The sequence below is a fragment of the Rhinopithecus bieti genome, unplaced genomic scaffold (genome assembly GCF_001698545.2).
Source record: "Rhinopithecus bieti isolate Rb0 unplaced genomic scaffold, ASM169854v2 scaffold_13243, whole genome shotgun sequence".
Classification (NCBI taxonomy): Eukaryota; Metazoa; Chordata; class Mammalia; order Primates; family Cercopithecidae; genus Rhinopithecus; species Rhinopithecus bieti.
This window is the reverse complement of record NW_016807353.1, coordinates 334,050-354,900: the sequence shown is the minus strand read 5'-3', so window position 1 is coordinate 354,900 and position 20,851 is coordinate 334,050. Positions and strand designations below refer to the sequence as shown.

The 20,851-nt window shown below is 46.4% G+C and overlaps 1 protein-coding gene across 1 annotated transcript; it reads left to right on the top strand.

Moving 5' to 3' along the window:
- Nucleotides 1-7,865: 7,865 nt before the first annotated feature.
- Nucleotides 7,866-10,112, top strand: SEPHS2 (selenophosphate synthetase 2). The gene is made up of 2 exons (XM_017881423.1): nt 7,866-7,895; nt 8,006-10,112. The coding sequence occupies exon 2, from the start codon at nt 8,011-8,013 to the stop codon at nt 9,364-9,366; it is 1,356 nt and encodes a 451-aa protein (XP_017736912.1). The 5' UTR covers nt 7,866-7,895; nt 8,006-8,010; the 3' UTR covers nt 9,367-10,112.
- The last annotated feature ends 10,739 nt before the right edge of the window (nt 10,113-20,851 follow it).

The window sequence follows — 20,851 nt, the reverse complement described above, 5'->3', positions numbered from 1 at the left end:
CCGGGCCTGGCGCGGGGCTGCCTGTATTTGGTTTTACTTCATTGTTTTTTCTTAAAACAGGTACTGAGTATAAAACAATATAAAACAACATGAGAAGATCTCTCTCTTTCCTCAAAAGCAAGAGGGGCTGGCCCAAGTGCAGTGGTGTTTACAGCAATTGATCACAACCAGTTACAGATTCCTGTATCTTTCTCCACTCCCACTGCTTCACCTGACTAGCCTAAAATCAATCAATAATCAATCATCGGCCGGGCCGCGGTGGTCAAGCCTGTAATCCCCAGCACTTTGGGAGGCCGAGACCGGGTGGATCGCGAGGCTCAGGAGATCGAGACCAACCTACGTCCGGCGAACCGTCTCATACTAAAAAATACAAAAACTAGCCGGGCAGTTGGCGGGCGCTGGTAGCCCCAGCTACTTGGGACGCGCTGAGCAGGAGAATGGTGTAACCCGAGAGGCTGAGCCTTGCAGTGAGCTGAGATCCGGCCACTGCACTCCAGCCTGGCGACAGCGCGAGACTCCGTCTCAAAAAAAAAAAAAAAAAAAAAAAAAAAATCAACATTCATCATTCATGCAAATGCATGTTCCGGGAAATCTTTTTATTTTTTTTTTTTTTTTTTTTTTTTTTTTTTTTTTTTTTTTTTTTTTTTTTTTTTTTTTTTTTTTTTTTTTTTTTTTAGGAAATCTTTTTTTTTTTTTTTTTTTTTACCGCTGGGGGTTGTTCTGTCACCCAGGCTGGAGTGCAGTGGCACAATCTTGGTTCACTGAAGTGATCTTCCCACCTCACCCTCCCAAGTAGCTGGGACCACAGGCAAGTACCACATGCCCAGCTAACTTTATTTTTTGTAGAGACGTGGTCTAGCCATGTTGCTCAGGGTGGTCTAGAACTCATAAGCTCAAGCAATCCTCCCACCTCAGTCTTCTAAAGTGTTGAGATTACTTGGCATGAACCACCACACCTGACCAAGGAAATCTTTTAATTAAAAAAAAGAGTAAGAAGACAAGACAAATGAAATATCCAGCAATAACCAGTTGGTTAAATTAATTAAATATATCAATTTCATAGAATACTATCCAACCTTTAACAAAATATCGACTGGTCACAGTGACTCATGCCTGTAATCCCAACACTTTGGGAGGCCAAAGTGAGCAGATCGCCTGAGCCCAGGAGTTTGAAACCAGCTTCAGCAATGTGACAAAACCCTATCTTTGCAAAAGATACAAAAATTAGCCGGGTATGGTGGTGCATGCCTGTGGTTCCAGCTACTTGGGAGGCTGAGGTGGGAGGAGCATTTCAGCCCAGGAGGCAGAGGTTGCAGTGAGCTGAGGTCACGCCACTGCACTCCAGCCTAGGCAACAAAACCAGACCCTGTCCCCCCCCAAAAAAGTAAATTTACATGTGCTAGCATAGAAAGATTGTTATGATAATATAAGCAGAAAAAAATCAAGTTACAAAACAGTGTGTGTCACATCTTATTTATCCATTAGGCAGGAAATCTGTTTTTTCTCAGCCTCTCACTTCCACATCTCTGCCTACTAAACATTTGTTAGGTATACTTTAAAACAAATTGGTGCAAGGAACTCTGCGCAGTTACTTCTAGATTTTAGAAATGTCTTATTTATAGAGCACAGAAGACATGAGGTTTTGGGAACCTTCCATGTGCAATGATATTGATATTGACATACACAGTCGTCCCTCCCATATCAATGGGGGATTGATTCCAGGAAGCCCTGCAAATAACAAGTTCCGCAGATGCTCAAGTCCCTTATATAAAATGGTATAGTATTTGTATGTAACCTACACAAATCATTTCTAGATTACTTATAATACCTAATACAATGTAAATGGCATGTAAATCATTAGTACACTGTATTGTTTAGGAAATAATTACAAGAAAAAAAGTCTGTACATGTTCGGTGCAGAGATAACCACTCATTCTTTCTTTTATAATCATTTTCAACGCATGATTGGTTGAATCCACGGACATGAAACTCACAGATACGAAGGGCTGTCTGTGTATATATCTCCATAATGTTTGCTTTCAAATAAAGAGCACATATTACTTTTAAAATAAAAAAATTAATAATGGATTTGAGATAAGCGTGGCATGGTGGGAAGATAAGGCAGGGGGATTGCTTGAGCCCAGGAGTTTCAGGCTGCAGTGAACTGTGATTGCGCCACTGCACTCCAGCCCGGGTGAGTGCAGCATGGGTGAGAGACTTAATCTCTTTTTAAAAAAATAATTGGCTGGGCACGGTGGCTCACGCCTATAATCCTAGCACTTTGGGAGGCCAAGGCAGGCGGATGACCAGAGGTCAGGAGTTCGAGACCAGCCTGGCCAACATGGCGAAACCCCGTCTCTATTAAAAATACAAAAACTAGCCGGGCAAAGTGACAGGCGCCTGTAATCCCAGCTACTCGGGAGGCTGAGGCAGGAGAATCACTTGAACCCAGGAGGCAGAGGTCGCAGTGAGACGAGATCATGCCATTGCGTTCCAGCCTGGGCTACACAGCAAGACTCTGTCTTAAAAAAAATTAATTAATTTTTGGCCAGATGTGGTAGTTCACAACTGTAATCCCATCACTTTGGGAGGCCGAGGCGGGTGGATCCATTGAGGTCAGGAGTTTGAGATCAGCCTGGATGTGATGAAACCACATCTCTACTAAAAATAGTCCCAGATACTGGGGAGACTGAGGCGGGAGAATCACTTGAACCTGGGAGGCGGAGATTGCAGTGAGCCAAGATTGTGCCATTGCACTCCAGCCTCAGTGACAGAGCAAAACCCTGTCTCAAAAATATTATAATTTTTTTTTTTTTTTTTTTGAGATAGAATCTTGCTCTGTCGCCCAGGCTGGAGTGCAGTGGCGCGATCTCATCTCACTGCAACCTCCACCCCAGGGTTCAAGTGATTCTCCCACTTCAGCCTCCCGAGTAGTTGGGATTACAGACATGCGCCACCATGCCTGGCTAGTTTTTGTATTTTTAGTAAAGACAGGGTTTCACCTTGTTGGTCATGCTGGTCTCAAACTCCTGACCTTGTGATCCACTTGCCTCAGCCTCCCAAAGTGCTGGGATTACAGGCATGAGCCACCTTGCCCGGTCAAAAAATTACAGTTTTTAAAAAGGATTTGCAATGCTTTGATGACCTCTGAAAGTCAGAGTGTTGCACTGTTTCCTTCTTCACTTTTCTTAGCGTTTATTCATTCAGCAAACACTGTCTAAGACTTTCTTTGTACCAGACCCCATGCTGAGCCTTGGGCACATGGAGACCACTGAAGCGGGGTTCCAGCTGTAGGACCTCGCAAGTGTCACAGAAAACTCAGCATGGTAAATGCTGGAACAGAGGAAAGACCAAGGTGTGAGATCACAGAGGAGGGACTTCCTCTTGAAGATAATAGTGTTTCTTGCGCAGAGAAACAGCCATTCCAAAGCACAATTGAGAGCAGCCACTGTGTTGCCTGGGCTGGAGTGCAGTGGCCATTCACAGGTGCCATCATAGCACACTATGGTCTTGAACTCCTGGTCTCCAGTGATGCTCCTGCCTCAGCCTCCCAATTAGCTGGGACTATAGGCTCGCCCCAGCACATGTGGCTCTCTTGCTCTTGTGGCAAGAGATGATGCACTAGGGCTTCTCACATTTGCCCCAGATACAAAGCTGAAGCTTTCTGTCGCTTGGGATGGTGGCAGCTGCTGAAGGTGTGAGGGTGGTGGTCATAGGTGTCATCTCTCAAGTTTTCTGAGGCAGAGCCTGATACTATTAAGTCCCACAGGCAAGTCCAGGGGAAGTGGGGCTTGGGAACTGAGGCCATGTCAGGCCTCGGTCAGGCCCAGGTCAGGGACCGACAATGGGAGCACTCATTCAGTGGGAAGGACATTTCAGAGGTTCCGAACCTCTCGAATTTTTTTTTTTTTTTTTTTTTTGAGACGGAGTTTTGCTCTCGTTGCCCAGGCTGGAGTGCAGTGGCGTGATCTCGGCTCACTGCTGTGAGACAGTTTTGTCTGTTGTGTTCACTGCTGTATCCCCAGGTCTATCTAGCACAGTGGCTGGCACAGAGGAGGTCTTCAGTAAATATTTGTGAATGAACCCAGGGAGTGTTAAGCATCTATAATCAGGTATGCCCGGTAATTTTTAACCATTATTTTATTTCTTACTAGAAATAAATGAGGCTGGTCGCGGTGGCTCACGCCTGTAACCCCAGCACTTTGGGAGCCCAAGGCAGGCGGATCACCTGAGGTCGGGAGTTCAAGACCAGCCTGGCCAACACGGTGAAACCCTATCTCTACTAAAAATACAAAAAAGTAGCTGGGCATGGTGGCAGGGGCCTGTAATCCCAGCTACTCGCCAGGCTGAGACAGGAGAATCGCTTGAACCTGGGGGGTGGAGGTTGCAGTGAGTCAAGATCATGCCACTGCACTCCAGCCTGGGTGACAGTGGGACTCTGTCTCACCAAAAAATAATAAAATAAATAAATAAATGAGATTATCCCATTTTTGCTAATTAAAAAAAAAATACATACACAGCACATAGAGCGGGGCTCCCCACACGGTGGAGGGTGACAGGGCGCCCACTGGAGTTCGGTGTGAGGTGGTGACGCGTGTAGGTGGAAAATGTTTAAAACACTATCCATTAAGGTATTAATAGGTTTTCTCTTTGGGAAATGGGATTTCAAGTTGTTTTAACATTCCTCCTTTTTACGAAGCTGTATTTTATGATTTTTCTACAATGACAACAGAATGATTTTGCAATAAGAAAAAAAAATGGGACCAGGTGTTGTGGTTCATGCCTGTAATCCCAGCATTTTGGGAGGCTCGGGTGAGTGGATCACTCGAGCCCAGGAGTTGGAGATCAGCCTGGGAAACATATCAAGACCCTATCTCTACAAAATTTAGCAGGAGTGGTGGTGTGCACCTGTAGTCCCAGCTACTTGGGAGGCTGGGGTGGGAGGATTGCTTGAGCCCAGGAGGTCAAGGCTGCAGTGAGCTATGATTAAACCACTGCACTCCAGTTGGGGTGACATAGCAAGACCGTGTCTCAAAAAAAAAAAAAAAAAAAAAGAAAAGAAAAGAAAAAAGAAAAGAAAAAGAAAATAAAGGGGAAAATGGGACTAGTGTACTAAAGGTATGTATATTTTACTACAGTGAAAAATAAGAATTTCTTAGGTGTACTGATCCTTCAAGTGTAGTGTTATAACCCCAAATGATTATCATAATTGGGCCACATGCCTGACCCAAATGCTTTTGTTGTATGTGAAAAGCAAACCAGGGACTGGGACTCCAAACCTGTTATTCTTTTCCCAGCCTGGAGTGCAGTGGTGCCATCATAGCTCACTGTCACCTTGAACTCCCAGGCTTAAGCGAGGTCCTCTTGTTCTGTTTTTTTTTTTTTTTTTTTTGAGATGGAGTCTCCCTCTGTCACCCAGGCTGGAGTGCAGTTGTGCAATCTCTGCTCACTGCAACCTTCGCCTCCCAGCTTCAAGTAATCCTCCTGCCTCAGCCTCCTGAGTAGCTGAAATTACAGGCATGCACCACCATGCCCGGCTAATTTTTGTAGTTTTAGTAGAGATAGGGTTTCGCCATATTGGTTAGGCTGGTCTCAAACTCCTGACCTCAGGTGATCTGCTCACGTTGGCCTCCCAAAGTACTGCTATTACAGGCGTAAGCCACTGCGCCCAGTCACAAATAGTAAACATAGCTCAATGGATCTCTCAGTGAGAAAAGAACAAAAGGGCTGAGGCAGGAGAATCGCTTGAACCTAGGAGGCAGAGGTTGCAGTGAGCTGAGATCAAGCCACTGCACTCCAGCCTGAATGACAAGAGCAAAACTGTCTCAAAACAAAACAAACAAAAACAACAGAGCAGCCCCTGCTCTGCGGAGCTTACAAACGAGGGGGCCAGACAGATAGGCATGGCATTATCACATGATTAAAAAATTACAGGGCCGGGCGCAGTGGCTCATGCCTGTAATCCCAGCACTTTGGGAGGCAGACCGGGGCAGATCACGAGGTGAAGAGATCAAGACCATCCTGGCCAACATGGTGCAATCCCGTCTCTACTAAAAATACAAAACATCCATTGGTCAAGGTGGCGGGTGCCTGTAATCCCAGCTACTTGGGAGGCTGAAGAAGGAGAACTGCTTGAAGCCGGGAGGTGGAGGTTGCAGTAAGCCAAGATCGCACCGCTGCATTTCAGCCTGGGTGACAGTGTGAGACTCCATTTCAAAAAAAAAACAAAGAATTACAATTGTGCTAAGTGTGGAGAGGGAGAAGTCCAAAGAACTAAGAGAATGTATAACCAGCAGCACCTGACCTAGTCACTTTTTAACTCAGGTGAGGCGATTACAGACATAATACATTGTTTTCCTCTTTCCCTTAGAGATATGAGGATCCTTTCCCTGTACAATAGGCTGAACATTTTGCAAAACACTTCTCAGCTGAGGTTTTCAGTGGCCCTTCCACTAGCAGAGATTATGACCCTGGTTTAACGGGAGAGGAGACTAAAGTGCAGAGAGGCTAGATCACTTCCTCAAGGTCAGCCAGCTTACTGAGAACAATGCAGATATCACACAAGATCTTTTGCTTTCACTCTATTTTCCCACTCCATCATATTTTCTTTTTGTTTGTTTTTTAAATTCTGAAATATCGCATACTCACAAAAAGAGTGTGGGAAAATATCCATGTACAGTTTAAAGAACAACCATGTACCATGTACCCACCACCAGCCCAAGGAACAGAATTAAACATAGCCCAGAAGCTCCCTATGTAGCCCTCCCTAGAAATAGCCCCTATGCTAAGTTTTCTATTCTCTTGTCTTTTAAAAAAGTTTTTATCGGCTGGGCGTGGTGGCTCATGCCTGTAATCCCAGCACTTTGGGAGGCCGAGGCCAGCAGATCACCTGAGGTCAGCAGTTTGAGACCAGCCTGGTCAACATGGTGAAACGCCGTCTCTACTAAAAATGCAGTAATTAGCCGAGTGTGGTGGTGCACACCTGTAATCCCAGCTATTCAGGAGGCTGAAACAGGAGAATCACTTGAACCCAGGAGGTGGAGTTTTTAATAGATATTGGCAAACTGCCCTTCATGGCTATATATATTTACAACAATATAGAAATTTTAGAATAGACCAGTCCTGTGTAACCTACTCTGTTCCACAGATGGATGAGTCAACCGATGCTGAAAGTGACTCCACACACAGCTGGTGGGAAGCACCATTAGAATCCATGCAGGTGTCTGGACTTTCAGTCCTAAATCTCTCTCTCTCTCTTTTTTTTTTTTTTGGCGGGGGCTGTTTGTTTGTTTGTTATTGTTGTTTGCTTTTTTAGAGTCAGTTTCTCGCTGTGTCGCCCAGATTGGAGTGCAGTGGCGCAGTCACAGCTCACTGCAGCCTCGACCTCCTGAGTCCTAGAGTTCCTGAAGTTCATGTTAACATTTCATTATACTGATGCTGCCTGCAATTTGCTTACTTAATGGTAGTAGTTTAATTTCTAATTTCTCAAGCTTTCTGTTTTTCCCCTTGGGCTATTTTGCTACCCTGGATCGATCATGTGCGCTGTCAAGTGACCCTTGAATCCTGCCGATCATGAGGTTTGTCGAGTGACCATCTTCCCTCGTCTACAATTTGTTGGACTTGGAAAAGTTACTCGAAAGGAGCAATGTTCCGTCAGCCGCTGCCAAGAAACCATTTACATTACTAGGAGAGCGAAGGAAAACACGTGACGTTCTGCAATCCCTTTGCGATGGGTTTTGCAAGCCTGAGGTTGTTGCGCCTTTTAGAGTCTAGGAAGCCCGCCTCTCGGTGGCGGAGTCGTCATTGGATATTGCATCTGTCAATCACCTGGGGTATAAATAGGGGACCTGCGGCTCCTCTATCAGGAAGATTGCGCCTGCCGTAGGTCTCGCTGTGTGAGTTGTGCTGGGGAGAATCCCTGCAGGTAATATTTGACTTTTACTTCATATTAATCTGAGTGGAAAATAAAAGGGCCCTCTTCTCCCCTCCCTTTCCTGCCGGGCAGGCGCGATGGCGGAAGCCTCGGCGACGGGCGCCTGCGGAGAGGCGATGGCGGCAATGGCAGCAGCGGAAGGCTCCTCGGGCCCGGCGGGCTTGACTCTGGGCCGGAGCTTCTCGAACTACCGGCCCTTCGAGCCCCAGGCGTTGGGCCTCAGCCCGAGCTGGCGGCTGACGGGCTTCTCCGGCATGAAGGGCTGAGGCTGCAAGGTCCCGCAGGAGACGCTGCTCAAACTCCTGGCGGGACTGACGCGGCCGGACGTGCGGCCCCCGCTGGGCCGGGGCCTGGTGGGCGGCCAGGAAGAGGCGTCCCAGGAAGCCGGCATGCCAACAGGAGCGGGCTCCAGCCCCACCTTTCCAGCCCTGGGCATCGGGATGGATTCTTGCGTCATCCCCCTAAGGCACGGAGGCCTGTCACTGGTGCAGACCACGGACTTCTTTTACCCCTTGGTGGAAGATCCCTACATGATGGGGCGCATAGCTTGTGCCAACGTGCTGAGTGACCTCTACGCCATGGGGATTACTGAGTGTGACAACATGTTGATGTTACTCAGCGTCAGCCAGAGTATGAGTGAGGAGGAACGCGAAAAGGTAACGCCACTCATGGTCAAAGGCTTTCGGGATGCCGCGGAGGAAGGAGGGACGGCAGTGACCGGTGGGCAAACGGTGGTCAACCCTTGGATTATAATCGGTGGAGTTGCCACTGTGGTATGCCAGGCAAATGAGTTCATAATGCCGGACAGCGCCGTCGTTGGGGACGTGCTGGTGTTAACCAAACCATTAGGAACCCAGGTTGCTGTCAATGCCCACCAATGGCTGGATAATCCTGAAAGATGGAATAAAGTAAAGATGGTGGTCTCCAGAGAAGAGGTGGAGCTGGCCTATCAGGAAGCCATGTTCAATATGGCTACCCTCAACAGAACTGCTGCAGGTTTAATGCACACATTTAATGCCCATGCGGCCACAGATATCACAGGCTTTGGCATTCTGGGACACTCCCAGAACCTTGCAAAACAACAGAGAAATGAAGTGTCCTTTGTTATTCATAATCTGCCGATAATTGCCAAGATGGCTGCCGTCAGCAAGGCCAGTGGACGGTTTGGGCTTCTTCAAGGAACCTCAGCTGAAACCTCTGGGGGATTACTGATTTGTCTGCCAAGAGAACAGGCGGCTCGCTTTTGTTCCGAAATCAAATCCTCCAAGTACGGAGAGGGTCACCAAGCGTGGATCGTTGGCATTGTGGAAAAGGGAAACCGAACGGCTCGGATCATTGACAAGCCGCGAGTTATTGAAGTCCTACCTCGTGGGGCCACAGCTGCCGCTCTTGCTCCTGACAGTTCAAATGCCTCCTCTGAGCCTAGTTCGTGAGATGAAAGAACAGAAGTTGTTTGGACTTTAGAGCCATTGTCCACAAGCACGGATGGTTCTCAAGAGTTGATTTTAAGAAATTTCCAAAGAAGGCTGCCTGCATAGTGGTTCTGGCTGCCCTTTCTAGGTGATTGGAATCAGCCCATCAAAAGCAGCTTTTATGTACATTCCGAGGCCAGAGTAACATTTTGAACTTTGGGGGGATGTTTGTTCATCACTTGGGCAGAAGAGGAGCAAAAATACCTCTGTTTTCTCTTTTCAAAGTAAGATGAGGCTATTCCAGGTTGAGGGATTTTTCTTTGCACTGGGTTGATTAATTTCTGCACAGGGAGTGAGATTATTAAAATAACACACAAAGTAAATTGCAAAATGAAAAAAATTTAGATCAGAAGCAAATGAGTTTTGGACCAATATTGTTGATAACTAAATTGTCAAGAGAGATCGTATAATGCGACATCAAATTCTTTATTCAATGTTACTGAAGTACTGGCTCTTTCCTGCTCTGGACAAGAATTGAGCAGCTTGTCTGATGACTGGGAAAGGAGGACCTGTAACCATCTGACTTGGTCTCTGTTAATGATGTCTCTCCCTCTAAACTCCATTAAGGACTGGGAGAGGCAGAGCAAGCCTCAGAGCCCAGGCCTTGGTGGTCATTAAGATGTTAAGTCTTTTGCTGCAAATTCCTGGTGATTTGATCAATAAAGAGTAATTTCTTGCTAAATAAATAAAAGAGACCTTGAGAAACTCTTCTGGCTAATGTTTGGTTGTTTGAAATTCAATACAGTCATAAAACGATACATTGAGTCTGGTATAGCAGAGTGAGTGTTTCCCCTGATCCTGGTGAATTGGGGGATTTAACACCCAGATTTAGGGTTGCACCTTCTCCCTGAGATGACAGAAAAGGACTCAAAGCAGGCATATACCCCAAGGGTTACAGGATGGGGCAGGAAATAGCAAAAGGAAGGTGTCAACAGTTCTTGAAAGATGGAAAGGAGGTGGAAGAGGGGTAACTGACTTAGAGGAATCCTTCACAGTAGGGGAAGACAAGAAGCAAGAAGATTGCTTGGAAGATGGGGTAAGGGCTGGGGATAAAAACATACTGGTTGAGAGTTTATACACGGTAATTAGATCTCTAGCGTTCTCCACACTCATTTCACACAGCCAGGTGACTGCCCCTCACCTACACAGGTAAAGTTGGGAGCACTACACACAGCAGAGGATAGGGAGCCTAACTGAAAAGAGAATAAAAATCTAAAATGAGACTGCCCAGCCTGCTTCCTCAATTAGCTATTAAAAACACTGGCCAGGCCAAGCCCAGTGGCTCACGCCTATAATCCCAGCACTTTGGGAGGCCAAGGTGGGCAGATCTCTTGGGCTCAGGAGTTCCGAGTTCAGCCTGGCCAATATGGCAAAACTCTGTCTCTACTGAAACAAAAAAAATGCAAAAATGCCCAAGCGTGATGGTGTGCCCCTGTAGTCCCAGCTACTCGGGAGGCTGAAGTGGGAGAACCTTGAACCCGCAAGGCAGAGGTTGCAGTGCGCAAACACTGCAGTCCAGCCTGGGCGACGGGAGTGAAACCCTGTCTCAAAAAAATTAAAAAAGCCCAAAATCACTGTACCACAAGGCCTCCTAGGTGAAAGCCTTTATTGAATGATGTTAAGCTGTTTTTTTGTTTGTTTTTTTTTTGTTTGTTTGTTTTTTCCAGAGTCACTCTTTTGCCAAGGCCGGAGTGCAGTGGTATGATCTCGGCTCACTGCAACCTCCGCCTCCCGGGTTCAAGTGATTCTCCTGCCTCAGCCTCCCGAGTAGCTGAGATTACAAGTGTGTGCCACCACACCCGGTGAATTTTGTGTTTTTAGGAGAGATGTGGTTTCACCAAATTGGCCAGGCTGGTCTCGAACTCCAAACCTCAATCTACCCACCTCAGCCTCCCAAAGTGCTGGGATTGCAGGCGTAAGCCACTGTGCCCAGCTAATGTTAAGCTTTTTAATGCCCTATTCTTAAATATGAGCAGTCAAGGATCACCAGGCATGTGAGGAGAGCCTCCAACTTAAACAGAAAAAGGAAACTCAGAGGGACAATACAGGAAATAGGAAAAAAGAAAAAAATCCACAAAGCAATAATTAAGAGAACCAGCCACTTAGAATATAAAGATAAAGCTAAAACTTGAAAATTTTTAGTAGGGGGCTGGGAGTGGTGGCTCATGCCTGTAATCCCAGCATTTTGGGAGGCCAAAAGGTGGGCGGATCACCAGAGGTCAGGAGTTCGAGACCAGCCTGGCCGACATGGTGAAACCCCACCTTTACTAAAAATATAAAAATTAGCTGGGCTTGGTGGTGTGCACCTGTAATCCCAGCTACTCCGGAGGCTGAGGCAGGAGAATCACTTGAACCCAGGAGGCAGAGGATACAGTGAGCCGAGATCATGCCATTGCACTTCAGCCTGGATGACAAGAGCAAAACTCTGTCTCCAAAAAAAAAAAAAAAAAAAAAAAATTTCTAATGGGAGGCATAAAGTTGCAGAAATTTATCAGCAAGTAGCCCCAAAAGGCCAGGCGCAGTAACTCACACCTGTAATAACTCGCACTTTGGGAGGCCAAGGCGGGCTTGAGCCCATGAGTTCAATACCAACCTGGGCAACATGGCAAAAACCTGTCTCTACAAAAAATACAAAAATTAGCAGGGCATGGTGGTGTGCACTTGTAGTCCCAGCTTCTCTGGAGGCTAGGGTGGGAGGATCACTTGAGCCTGGGAAGTGGAGGCTGCAGTGAGCCGAGATTGCACCACTGCAGTCTAGCCTGGGTGACACAGTGAGACCGTGTCTCAAAAAATAAATAAGCCAGGCGCAGTGACTCACGCCTGTAATCCCAGCACTTTGGGAGGCCGAGGCGGGTGGATCACGAGGTCAGGAGATCGAGACCATCCTGGCTAACACGGTGAAACACCGTCTCTACTAAAAATACAAAAAATTAGCCGGGTGTGGTGGCAGGTGCTTGTAGTCCCAGCTACTTGGGAGGCTGAGGCAGGAGAATGGCGTGAACCTGGGAGGCAGAGCTGGCAGTGAGCCAAGACCACGCCACTGCACTCCAGCCTGGGTGACAGAGCAAGACTCTGTCTCAAAAATAAATAAATAAATAAATAAATAAATAAATAAGAACGTAGACCATGTAGCCATAAAAAAAGAATGAGCTCAGGTCCTTCGCAGGGATATAGATGAAGCTGGAAGCCATCATTCTTAGCAAACTAACACAGGAACAGAAAACCAAAAAACACAAGTTCTCACTCATAAGTGGGAGTTGAACAAATGAGAACACATGGACACAGGGAGGGAAACATCACACACCAGGACCTACTAGGGGGTTGGGGGCAAGGGGAGGGAGAACATTAGGACAAATAGGTAATGCATGTGGGGCTTAAAACCTAGATGACAGGTTGATAGGTGCAGCAAACCACCATGGCACACGTATACCTATGTAACAGGCCTGCATGTTCTGCACATGTATCCCAGAACTTGAAGTAAAATTAAAAACAAAAGAGTAGCCCAAAAAGATGCATAATAAGAGAAAATCTATGAAGATCAAATGAGGCAGGAGGTTCAACATCTAAGTGGAGTTCTAGAATAAGGCAGTAAAGCAGATGGAAGAACAAATATTATCAAAGTTTTCTAGAACTTAAAAGTTGTAAACCGCAGACCTCTTGAATTCCTAGCACAGTACATTTTAAAAGACCCATGATAATTTTATTAAATTTCAAAATGCCAGGTACGAAGAAGAGATCCTAATAATAATGATAGCAAATGTTTATACAGCACATACTCTGTGCAGGAAGTAAGTGCTTTATATGTATTAACCCAATCTTCTAACAACCCCAATTTGCATATGAGGAAGCTGAGGTATAGGGAGACTAAGAAATTTGTCCAAGGTTGCATAGTCAGTCTTGTAGGTGGTCTGACTCCAGAACTCATGCTTCTGATCACTGTGATCACATACAAAGGTGTGGGAATAATGACATCAGACTTCGCAACCTCAAATTGGAAGCTTAAAAACAATAAAGCAGCTAGGTGCAGTGGCTCACACCTGTAATTCCAGCACTTTGGGAAGCCGAGCCAGGAGGATCACTTGAGCCTAGGAGTTTGTGACCAGCCTAGGCAATACAGTGAGATCCTATCTCTACAAAAAAATTATAAAATTAAGTTTAGCCAGGCGTGGTGGCATGTGCCTGAGGTTGAGGCACGAGGATTGCTTGAGCAACAGAGTGAGACCCTGTCTCAGAAAAAAATATTCAAAAACACAAAAAAAACAATAAAGCAATGCCTTCAAAATTCTGAGGGTAAATGATAATCTACGTGGAAGTATACAGCCAGCCACATTTTTCAAATAAGTAGAATAAAGATATCTTGGGGCATGCAGGGTATCAAAATGGCTTCATCCCATGTACTTTTTCTTAAGAAACTATCGGAGGATATGCTCCAACAAAACAAGGAAGCAGGCCAGGCGTGGTGGCTCATACGTATAATCCCAGCACTTTGGGAGGCCGAGGCGGGCAGATCACGAGGTCAGGAGTTCAAGACCAGCCTGGCCAACATGGTGAAACCCTGTCTCTACTAAAAATACAAAAAATTAGCCAGGCGTGGTGGCAGGTGCCTGTAATCCCAGCTACTACTTGGGAGGCTGAGGCAGGAGAACCGCTTGAACCCAGGAGGCAGAGGTTGCAGTGAGCCAAGATTGTACCACTGTACTCCAGCCTGGGTGACAGAGCGAGACCCTGTTTCAAAAAAAAAAAAAAAAGAAAAAGAAAAGAAAAAAGAAAAAAAAAAAGAAAACCCTGTCTCTACTAAAAATACAAAAATTAGCCAGGTGTAGTTGGTGGCGGGTGCCTGCAATCCCAGCTACTTGGGAGGCTGTGGCAGAAGAATCACCTGAAACCGGGAGGCAGAGGTTGCAGTGAGCTGAAATTGCACCACTGTACTCCAGCCTGGGTGACAAAGTGTGATTCTGTCTCAAAAAAACAAAAAACAAAACAAAACAAAAAAAACAACAAGAAAGCAAACAGAAAAACATGAGATTCAGGAAATGCAACCCAGCACAGGAGAGAGGTGAAGGTAATAGCTATACAGTAGGCTTACAGAGCAACCAGCCCACACTGGACAGGGAGCCTGGAAGGCTTCCAGAAAGGCCTTCCAGAAAAGAAAAATATGAAACTGATATAATATTGATACATTTAGTTGTGTGAAAATTCTATTGGCAGGATAATCGAAGATGTGCAAACCATTAGCGGCCAGGCATGGTGGTTCATGCCCGTAATCTCAGCACTTTGGGAGGCTGAGGCAGGAGAACTGCTTGAGGCCGGGAATTCAAAAGCAGCCTGAGCAACAAAATGAGACTCTGTCTCTACCAAAAAAAAAAAAAAGATTTAGTGATAATCATTTAGAAAATTAGCAAATGACTGCCGGGCGTGGTGGCTCACACCTGTAATCCCAGCACTGTTGGAGGCTAAGGCAGGTGGATCACCTGAGGTTGGGAGTTCAAGACCAGCCTTACCAACATGGAGAAACCTTGTCTCTACTAAAAATACAAAATTAGCTGGGAGTGGTGGCAGGCACCTGTAGTCCCAGCTACTCGGGAGGCTGAGGCAGGAGAATCGCTTGAACCCTGGAGGTGGAGGTTGCAGTGAGCCGAGATCGCACCATTGCACTCCAGCCTGGCAACAAAAATGAGACTCAGTCTCAAAAAAAAGAAAAAAGAAAGAAAGCCGGGCGTGCTGGCTGACGCCTGTAATTCCAGCACTTTGGGAGGCCGAGGTGGGTGGATCACCTGAGGTCAGAAGTTCAAGACCAGCCTGGTCAACATGGTGAAACCCCGTCTCTACTAAATATACAAAAATTAGCCGGGCGTGGTGGCGGGCGCCTGTAATCCCAGCTACTCAGGAGGCTGAGACAGGAGAATTGCTTGAACCCAGGAGGAAGAGGTTGCAGTGAGCCAAGATCACGCCACTGTGCTCCAGCCTAGCAACAAGAGCAAAACTTTGTTCCAAAAAAAAAAAAAAGAAAAGAAAATAGAAAATTAGCAAATGACAACAAAAAATGAATCAACCCAGCCAAAAATAACCCTGTAAAACAAACCAACTTACCAACTCGAGCCCAAAACAACCTTATAGAACAAATGAAATGTAGTCATACTATAGCATTGAACATTGAATTTTTTTTTTTTTGAGATGGAGTCTCACTGTGTTGCCCAGGCTGGAGTGCAGTGGCATGATAGCAGGTCACTGCAACCTCTGCTCCTGGCTTCAAGCGATTCTCCCGCCTCAGCCTCCCGAGTAGCTGGGATTACAGGCAGATGCCACCATGCCTGGCTAGTTTTTGTATTTTCAGTATGTTGGCTATTTTCACCATGTTGGCTAGGCTGGTCTCGAACTCTTGACCTCAAGTGATCCACCTGCCTTGGCCTCCCAAAGTAATCCTGGGATTACAGGTGGAAGTCACCGTGCCCAACCAACATTGAATATTTACACAGCCAGTTATGAAAATACTATTAACATCAACAACAAAAAATAGGTAAATCAATTCAATCAATTTTTCTCCTGCTCAAAGTGCTTAAACAGCTTTTCCAGCAATTTCTCACCCCTGCTACAGATCTCCAACTTCATCTCATGGCACTCTCTCTACCTCTCTCACTACCTGCTGGCCCATCAGCCTTCCCTGGGACTTCAAACAAATCAAGATCCTTTGTGCTTGCAGTTCCCTCTGTCTGGAACCTCACCTCACACTCACCTGGCTGGCTCGTTCTCAGTCCTGTTTCAGTTCAAATAAAACCTCTTCATAAAGGCCCTCTCCCACCTCTTAGCCAACAACCAGCCACTCTCCAATGCATCACCCGGTTTATTTGCTTCGTAGCTCTTATCCTAGCCTATAATTCCCTTGAGAATGTGTTAGTTCGCTTTAGAATTGTCCCCTTCTGGGACAGGCATGGTGGCTCACGCCTGTAATCCCAGCACTTTGGGAGACAAAGGTGGGCAGATCACGAGGTCAAGAGATCGAGACCATCCTGGCTAACACTGTGAAACCCCGTCTCTACTAAAAATACAAAAAATTAGCCGGGTGTGGTGGCACGCACCTGTAGTTTCAGCTACTCAGGAAGCTGAGGCAGGAGAATCGCTTGAACCCGGGAGGCAGAGGTTGCAGTGAGCCGAGAGCACACCACTGCACTCCAGCCTGGGTGACAGAGACCCCATCTCTAAATAAATAAATAAATAAATTAAAATACAAAAATTAGCCAGGCGTGGTGGCAGGCGCCTGTAATCCCAGCTACTTGGGAAGCTGAGACAGGAGAATTGCTTGAACTGGGAGGTGGAGGTTGCAGTGAGCCGAGATCGTGCCATTGCACTCCAGTCTGGGCAACAGAGAGAGACTTCATCTCAAAAAAAAAAAACAAAACAAAACAAAAACAAAAAATTGTTCCCTTCTGCTAGTATGTAAGCACCATGATCGTAGGGATGATGTTCAGTATCTCCAGCAGCTAGAACAATGCCTGGTCCATAGGTACTGTCTTTTCACTCTTTTGGGGCTCTTGGCATCTCCTGCAATTGAAACTGGTACCACTTTTTTTATTTGAGACTGTAACCCAGACTAAAATGCAGTGGCACAATCATAGCTCACTGTGGCCTTCACATCCTAGGCTCAAGTGATCCTCCCACCTCAGCCTCCCCTGAGCAGCTGGGACTAGAGGCACATAACACCACACCCAGCTAAGTTTAAAAGTATTTTTGTAGAGATGGGGTCTTGCTATGTTGCCTAGGCTGGTCCCTGGCTTCAGGCCGGGCACGGTGGCCTGTAATCCCAGCACTTTGGAAGGCTGAGGCAGGCGAATCATTTGAGGTCAGAAGTTTAAGACCAGCCTGACCAACATGGTGAAACTCTGTCTCTACTAAAAATACAAAAAAAAATTAGCCAGGCGTGGTGGCACAGGCCTGTAATCCCAGCTATTTGGGAAGCTGAGGAAGCAGAATGGCTTGAACCCGGGAGGCTGAGGTTGCATTGAGACAAGATCACAGCACTACACAGCATCCTGGGTGACAGAGCAAGACTCTGTCAAAAAAAAAAAAAAAAAGAAAGGAAAGGAAAGGAAAGGAAAGGAAAGGAAAGGAAGAAAGGAAGGAAGGAAGGAAGGAAGGAAGGAAGGAAGGAAGAAAGGGAGAGAGAGAGAAAGAAAGAAAGGAAGGAAGGAAGGAAGGAAGGAAGGAAGGAAGGAAGGAAGGAAAGGAAGGAAGGAAGGAAGGAAGGAAGGAAGGAAGGAAGGAAGGAAGGAAGGAAGGAAGGAAAAGAAAAGAGAAAAGAAAGAAAGAAAAGAAAGAAAGAAGAAAACTCCTGGTTTTTCAAGTGATCCTCCTGCCTTGGCCTCCCAAAGTCCTGGGATTACAGGCATGAGCCACTGTGCCTGACCCTATTTCCTTTTAGGAGGAAGTTTAGGAAGGCTTTTCAGAGGAGGTGGCCTTGAAACAGGGCTCTGCAGGATGGGTGGCATTTGGATTTGGATGTGCACAGAACGGGGCAGGCATTCCAGATGGAGGGAACTGAGGAAGCAAAGGTTGGGAGGGAAGAGTCCAGAACATCTGTCTGGACTTCAGCAAGTGTGTATGGGCACAGGATGGAAAAGCAGGTTGAAAGAAGCCTTCAAAGGGTGTTGGGGACTCTCTGGCCTGAATGAGCTAGGCTGGAGATTCCTAAAAGCCTCTGTCATGACTCCCCCTGAAAACTTTAAGAACAAATATTCTGAATTATAGCAGCACCTTTTCTCCCAGTAGCAGAAGGATGTGCTGCAGGCATGGCCTGCCCGCCTGGCCCAATCCATCCATCCTGTCATTAAACCTTTATTGGCTTGCACTGGAAAAACACCTTTGATTTGAAAAGACTCAGGCATTCCATCTCTTGGGAAGATAGGCTCATAAAGGGCTAGTCACTGTGGCACAGTGGCTGATGCCTGTAACCCCAGCACTTTGGGAGTCTGAGGCAGCAGGATCACTTGAGTCCAGGAGTTCGAGGCTGCAGTGAGCTGTGATTACATCACTGTACTCCAGCCTGGCCAACATGGTGAGACCCCATCTCTAATAAAAATACAAAAATTAGCCAAGCATGGTGGCGTGTGCCTGTAGTCCCAGCTACTCAGGAGGCTGAGGCAGGAGAATCACTTGAACGGAGGTTGCAGTGAGCTGAGATCATGCCACTGCACTCCAGCCTGGGCGACACAGCAAGACTCCATCTCAAAAAATAATAATAAAATATAAATAAATAAATAAGTAAACATTAATAATATAGAAAACATCTCACCATGTTGCCCAGGCTAGTGTCAAACTCCTGCGCTCAAGCAATCCTCCCGCCTCAGCTTCCCAAAGCCCTAGGATTGCAGAAGTGAGCCACCATACCTGGCTCCAAATCTTGGTCTTTTCTGCCTAGATTCTTGTGTTAGTTATTCATCTCCAGTTCCTTGACTTTCAGTATTGTCTAAATGATTGAAACTGCCACATCTGAATGTGTAGCCCTGATCGCTCCTCTAAACCTTAGATTCAAAACTTCACTGCCAACTCACCATGCCTCTTCAACTTGCCTTGCCCTAAACCACAAGCCTGAGGCCATACGTGTTCAGTCCTGCCCCTCATCTTTTGCATCCCCAAATCAGTCACCAACCACCCACAGGGTTGCCAAACCCTCAAAATCTGTAAGCCATTCTATCCTTTCTCCCATCCCCCATTCAAAACCAACAAAAACCTCCAGATCTACCTTCAAAATACGTCCCCAAGACATCCACTTCTCTCCATCTTCACCCCCCATCACCTGGCTCAAGTCACCATCATCTCTTGCCTGGACAACAGCAGTAACTCATCCCCCTGCTTCTACTCTTGCCTTCTCCAATTCTTTTTTTTTTTTTCTTTTGTGGAGACAGAGTCTCGCTCTGTCACCCAGGCTGGAGTGCAGTGGCACAATCATAGCTCCCTGCAGCCTCGAACTCCTGGGTTCAAATGATCTGCCCAAAATATGATCACTCTCCTGCTTAAAACCCTCTGAGGCTGGGCGTGGTGGCTCACACTTCTAATCCCAGCACTTTGGGAGGCCAAGGCAGGCAGATCACCTGAGGTCAGGAGTTCGAGGCCAGCCTAACCAACATGGTGAAACCCTGTCTCTACTAAAAATACAAAAATTAGCTGGGCGTGGTGGTGCATGCCTGTAATCCCAGCTACTAGGGAGGCTGAAGCAGGATAATTTCTTGAACCCGGGAAGCAGAGGTTGCAGTGAGCTGAGATCATACCACTGCATTTTAGCCTGAGCAATGGAGGGAGACTCTGTCTACAAAAAAAAAAATCTAAAATGAAACTCATGGTGAATTGGTCTGATCTGACCTCTTTTTACTTCTCCTACACTGTACACATGCAACCACTCTCTCTTTTGCTCACTACCTTCCTGCCACACTGCAATATGCCAGGACTTTCCTGCATTAGGCATTGGTTGTTCCCTCTGCCTAGAACTCTATTCCCCTTGATTTGTCCTCAGCTTAAATGTCACTTTCTAAAAGGCAAGTAACAGAAAACTGAACTAAAAGTAGTTTGACCATTAAAGGAGTTTATTTTCTTATATAGCCAGAGTCCTAAATTAGGGTATTTCTGGAACTTGTACAATAAGTGGCTCAGCAATGTTAGGAAGGATCAAGTTCCTTTCTATCTGGCTGACTTGCCAATTTCAGCCTGCGGACTAGGTTTCCTCTCAATCCTCTCTTCACATACTAACATCTAGAGGTAGAAACATCCTGTGTCTTTTGGGGTTTTGTTTGTTTGATTTTTTTTTTTTTTTTTTTTTGAGACAAGGTCTCCATCATCCAGGTTGGAGTGCAGCAGGTTGATCATAGCTCACTATAACAAACTCTCCCGGGCTCAAGTGATCCTCCCACCTTAGCCTATGAGTAGCTGGGAATACAGGTGCATGCCACCATGCCCGGCTAATTTTTTTAAATTTTGTGTAGAGTGTCGCCATGTTGCCAGGGCTGGCCTCAATAGATCCTCCTGCCTCGGCCTCTGAAACTGCTGGGTTTACAGGCATGAACAACCATGCCCAGCCCCTGTAATTTCTTTAAAGCACTAAGAAGAACATTTCCCAGAAATTTCCAATAGACTTCCTCCAACTTGGCCAGGCAGTGGCTCATACCTGCAATCCCAGCACTTTGGGAGGCCGAGGCAGGCAGATCACGAGACCATCCTGGCCAACATGGTGAAACCCTGTGTCTACTAAAATACAAAAACTTAGCCGGGCGTGGTGACGCGTGCCTGTAGTCCCAGATACTCAGGAGGCTGAGGCAGGGGAATCACTTGAACCCAGGAGGTGGAGGTTGCAATGAGCCGAGATTGCGCCACTGCACTCCAGCCTGGTGACAGAGTGAGATTCTGGCTCAAAAAAAAAAAAAAAAAAAAAGACTTCCTCCAACTTACTATCCATAACATG